This window comes from Dipteris shenzhenensis, chromosome 9, assembly GCF_047967505.1.
Source record: "Dipteris shenzhenensis isolate YYH24624 ecotype China chromosome 9, Dip_SZ_1.0, whole genome shotgun sequence".
NCBI lineage: Eukaryota > Viridiplantae > Streptophyta > Polypodiopsida > Gleicheniales > Dipteridaceae > Dipteris > Dipteris shenzhenensis.
The window spans coordinates 51,125,130-51,130,087 of NC_141604.1; the positions used below are offsets into that span (position 1 = coordinate 51,125,130).

A 4,958-nucleotide genomic window follows, 5' to 3' on the forward strand; every position below is an offset into this window, starting at 1 on the left:
ATATGTTGTCCATTAGCAATGTCAAATCTCAACCTATGATCTATCTCTGTGGCAACAAGCCCCACCTTTTACAAAGTCTTGGTGTTGATGAAACTATGTGCCCTCCCGTTGTCCACAAGCATATGAGCAATCCTACCCTTGATATCACCTTTCAATCCGAGTGTCTTGGCATTCCTTACACCAATCAATGCATCTAAACATATTGAATAAAGTATCTACTCAACATCCCAATATTACTCTTTCTTAATTACAAGGGCATTTTAATCAGCATCATTTTAAGCATGGAATGGCATAGCAGCACAATGCTGAACAAAAGAGTATGGCGTTATTAACCTAGCCGGGCTGAACCCTTTGTGTGTCATGGGTGTAGCCTCCGAGATGACTTAGTCCCGCCTAGATCCAAGGAAAACTAGCCACTCCTTACATGTGACATGGAAAACTAACCTTGTTGGGCTTAACCCTTTGTATGTCAAGAGATTCTAGGCATTAGACATGGAATAAGCTTGTTGGGTTGAACCTTTTGTGTGACCCTACAAGTTGAGTCGTACCACCTACATCAAAGGCAAACTCAGAACCACTCTCGACTCCAGCACTTGGAGTTTGTCCCAACTCATGTGCTCCATCTATCTCCTCATCAGTCACATCAAGGCTCTCGGAAGCATCCACCAACTCCACATCATCATCAAAGATCTCAATGATCATGCTAAAGTTTGTCTATCTTAGCATTCCGGATTTTGCATATCTCCCTATGCTCAAGAGTCCATTTCTCACCACACTTAAAGCATTGCCCTCTTGAGTGGCTGTGGAAAATCTACACTCATATCCCTACTAGAGAGGTTTTACGATCCAAATACAGGACACCTACTTTTGGATGGAAATGATATCAAGTCCCTACAGTTGAAGTGGTTTGAGGAAGCAGATGGGCATGGTAAGCCAAGAGCCAGTATTATTCAATTCCAGCATTCAAGACAACATTACTTACGGAATCGACAGTGTGATTACTGAAGAGCAGGTAGCAATGGAGATGAAAACAATAAATGGAAATGGCAATGTTAGGTAAACCACTCAATTGGTGTTCACTGTCCGGTAGGGCGAGACTGCAAGGTCTTTGGTAAGTTAATAGCAGTGCTCACGACCTGTAAGTGGAACAAACTCTGCATGCATTTCCATCTATGCCACTCTGTAAGACCAATGAGTTGTTGACAAGAACTGGCTCTCTCATCCCCTCAGTACAAGTCTTCGTACTGAGTTTCTGTCGGCACTCCGGAGGTGATGGGCAGACTCAGCCATGACAAAGGCTAGCACTAAAGGAGAAGGCCAATCAAAAATCAGTCCAAAATCTTTGCATTCAAGCTACAACTGCTTGTGAAGACTAAACGCTTTCATTTTAGTCTCTCAGAGTAGTAACCAATGTCTCCAAGAGAACTCCAACGTCGCTGTGCTGAAGGCAAGATGACTTTCATAACAGACACTTACACTCACCGTCTACCGTGAGCTTAGCTGTGCTTATTGGTAAGGTGATATTGGTAAGGTGATATCTTGGCAGTTTAGGATTCAGTCACCAGTAATCTCCGCATGAACACAAACCATGCAAGAACTGATGAAATCGATTAGCATCCCTCAAAAAGATTTCACGTCCAACAATCTTAGAGATCACCTTGAAGGCAGAATGGCAGTCACGGCACACACGAAGGTTCTTGATGACACGGAGAGGGGTTCCTGGAGTTGTACTAATGAGTCCGAAAGTAACAGCCAATTTCTCACTGTGGTACCAAAGCAAGTGTTCCTTTAGTTCTTCCTCCACATCATGCAGCACTAATTTAGTATCAGGTACATAACCTGCTTCTTTCATCTCACTACTCAGCCTCTCTAACTCACTATAGATCTCTTCTGTTTGTGGATGCAACCCATCTCGTACAACAAATTTGTGAACTCTGTTATTTACTTCAATAGAGCTAAACCCTGGTTTCTTTTTCACACCCATGTCTGACATTGCTTTTCTCACTTTTGCCACATCATCCCACCTGCCTTCTGCGGCATAGATATTTGAAAGCAGTATATATGGCGAATCATTTTGTGCATCTAGCTGAATGACCTGTTCTGCTGCACGTTTACCTCGCTCCACATCACCGTAAATCCTGCAGGCACTAAGCAAGGTCTCCCACACCAAGGCATCAGGATGGAATGGAATTTGTTTTATAACATCCTCTGCCTCTTTCAGCCGTCCAGCTCTTCCATAAAGGTCAATCATGCACCCATAGTGCTCCACAGTTGGTGTGATGCCATGAAGATCTTGCATGCGCTCAAAATAGTGGCAACCCTTATCCAAAAGGCCTGCATGGCTACATGCTGAAAGAATACTTACAAAGGTGATCTCATTCGACTTCACACCTTCTGTCTGCATTTTTAAAAGGACTTCGAAGGCCTTCTTAGCAAGGCCATGCTGGGCATATGCTGTCACCAAGGCATTCCATGATACCACATCCCGCTGCAGCATCTTGTCAAATACAGTCTGTGCATCCTGCAAGCTACCACACTTGCCATACATATTGACGAGGGCAGCTCCCACAACAATATCTGACTCAAATCCACCACTCCGTAGACTCTCATGTATCGCCTTCCCCTCTTTTAGTGCTGACAGGTTTGCGCATGCTCCAAGAGCACTGGCAAAAGTAATCTCATCTGGTTTCATACCATGTAATTGCATCTGTCGAAACAGTTGGAGAGCCTCCTCGCCATGCCCATGCTGTGTACAAGCTCCAATCATGGCAGTCCATGAATATTCATTTCGTAAATACATTGAGGCAAACACTGTCCTTGCATTGTCCAAGCATCCACATTTGTTATACATGTCAATAAGGGCAGTCACAACCACATTATCTGAAAGAAATCCTCTATCTATAATCTTAGTATGGACTCTTCTACCATCAACTAAAGCTGCCACACTGGAGCATGCGCAAAGGATGGTGCTGAAAGTGAACTCGTCTGGTACAATGCCTTCTCTGGCCATCTGATGGTAGAGCTCAAAGGCCTCCTTACAATATCCATGTTGGGTATAAGCTGCAATCATGGCATTCCAAGAAACTAGGGTGCGTGTGTTCATCCTGTCAAACGCCATTTGAGCATCCACCAGGCTCCCACATTTGCTATACATATTTACAATTGAATTACCAACAACAACATATGAATCAAATCCTGCATCCATAATGTAGGCATGGAACAATCTACCTTCAGCGAGAGCAGTTAAGCCAGCACATGCATCCAAAGCAATGAGAAAGGTGACCTGGTCTGGCAACATCCCTTCCTTTTGCATCTGCTGACAAAGTTGAAGAGCATAATTATCATGCCTCTTCTGGACATGTATTCCAATCATTGCATTCCATGAAACCACATCCCGTTCCTGCATAGTATTGAATACCCTCTCTGCATCACCCAGGCTCTTGCACCTGCCGTACAGATTTACAAGAGCGGTGCAAACGATTATATCTGACTCAAACCCAGTATCAACAACGCATGAATGGATAAACCTACCTTCTCTCAAAGCTGTCTCATCGGTACATGCGCTGAGGACACTAATAAAAGTTACTTTATTTGGTTTCTGACCTGTCTCCCACATTTGACGAAAAAGTATGAGAGCTGTCTTGCCATGACCCCGATTGGTATATGCTGCAATCATGAGATTCCATGAAAACACATTTCGCTGGTGCATCTGGTCAAACACAGAACGAGCATCCCTCAATGCCCCACATTTTCCGTACATCTGGATGAGCAAGTTTCCCAAGAAGAGGTCTCCTTGGTGCCCACTTTTGATAATGTGATCATGCACCAGCTTGCCTGTCGAAATAGCTCCCTCAGTTCCGCAACCTCGTAAGAGAGGTGCATAGGTCTCAGGCTCAGCCGGCGTACCCTGACGGTAAAGATCATCCAGATGCTCCAACGTCCCCTGGTCACACCCCCCTATTCAGGCTCCTTGGCAAGACCACCTTGGCCAAGATATATTTTCAGAATTATGAAAAAGGAGGCTAATGAGGATGACAAAACATCACAAGCAGCGTACACATTCCATTATCTCTTACCTTCTCAATCCTCCACGGTTCTGGAAGAGTCCTCTTTATCGGATTCTCCGCTTTATCTTCAGAAAGTGCTTCAGGACTTGCCTCGTCTATACAGAATCGAAGACCATCCTGGTGCTGGAACATCGTCACAATAGGATCATTCCAAGTGGGCTGTTTCCCAAGCAGCTCGAGTTCCTCGATAGCGAAGGGCGTATCGCGATTTATCGACATAATTTGTGTCGAAGGGGAAAGCCTATGCCGTGTTGTAAGGAGGCCGCAAGGGCAGTGTGGGGGGGAAACTGGGCGGAGGAACAAAGGACAGGGGAAGGCAGGAGCACGACAATCCATGGTTCCGTGGCGTAAAGAAAGGAGCCGTCTTGCTTTACGGTAATGTAATCACTTCTCCTCCAAACAGTTCCGTGCCGCCTTTCAATGATGTCGCGTTCGGTTTGTCCAAAACCTTCTCCCGATCCCGTGGGCTCTTTGACGCCATCTCTCCCTCCTCCAGCAAATTCCGTCACAACCCACCATACGCTCTGTTTTCACCTTCTTCTTTTTTCAAAGCATTCAACCACACCTACGGGGAGGTAACTCTGACTCTCCTTCCTAACCACGGCAAACTCTCACACTTCCTTCCTAACCACAGGTCGGTAGTCATATGGAAAGTGTTGAAGAGGAACTAGTGTCGACAACAGGCGTGTATTGACTGGCGGCACACATGTCGGATGGGTATTAAATGGGGGGCAAGCAGGCATGGTGGAGATTAAGGCTCCAACAACCGTACTGTTAACAAGGGTGCATGTATGCACAAAAGCACTGGCTTCGACTTATGAGGCTCCGTCCAAAAGAAAATTTAAGGACGATTTTCGCATCCATGGATAGCCTCTACTTAACCCTGAGAGA

At 45.3% G+C, this 4,958-nt stretch overlaps 1 protein-coding gene across 3 annotated transcripts; it reads right to left on the reverse strand.

The window, feature by feature from the left end:
• Window positions 1-1,070: 1,070 nt before the first annotated feature.
• LOC147898800 (pentatricopeptide repeat-containing protein At1g11290, chloroplastic-like) lies at window positions 1,071-4,595 on the reverse strand. 3 transcript variants are annotated; one of them, XM_087378944.1, is made up of 2 exons: window positions 4,077-4,595; window positions 1,071-3,943 (listed from the first exon to the last, which is right to left on the reverse strand). In XM_087378944.1, exons 1-2 carry the CDS (start codon window positions 4,401-4,403, stop codon window positions 1,559-1,561), a joined length of 2,712 nt encoding a protein of 903 aa, XP_087235070.1. In that variant the 5' UTR covers window positions 4,404-4,595; the 3' UTR covers window positions 1,071-1,558. The 3 variants fall into 3 exon arrangements, with proteins under 3 accessions (XP_087235070.1, XP_087235072.1, XP_087235071.1); XM_087378946.1 differs by having other exon boundaries at window positions 1,071-3,969; window positions 4,077-4,197; XM_087378945.1 differs by having other exon boundaries at window positions 1,071-3,983; window positions 4,077-4,192.
• Window positions 4,596-4,958: the final 363 nt, after the last annotated feature.

What these genes read in the sequence shown, in the direction of transcription:
- LOC147898800 (XM_087378944.1), bottom strand. Translation starts at nt 4,403, where the DNA reads ATGGATTGTCGTGCTCCTGCCTTCCCCTGTCCTTTGTTCCTCCGCCCA. An exon ending in AACCGTGGAGGATTGAGAAG is followed by an intron (nt 3,944 to 4,076) that starts GTAAGAGATAAT and finishes GGGTGTGACCAG; the next exon opens with GGGACGTTGGAGCATCTGGA.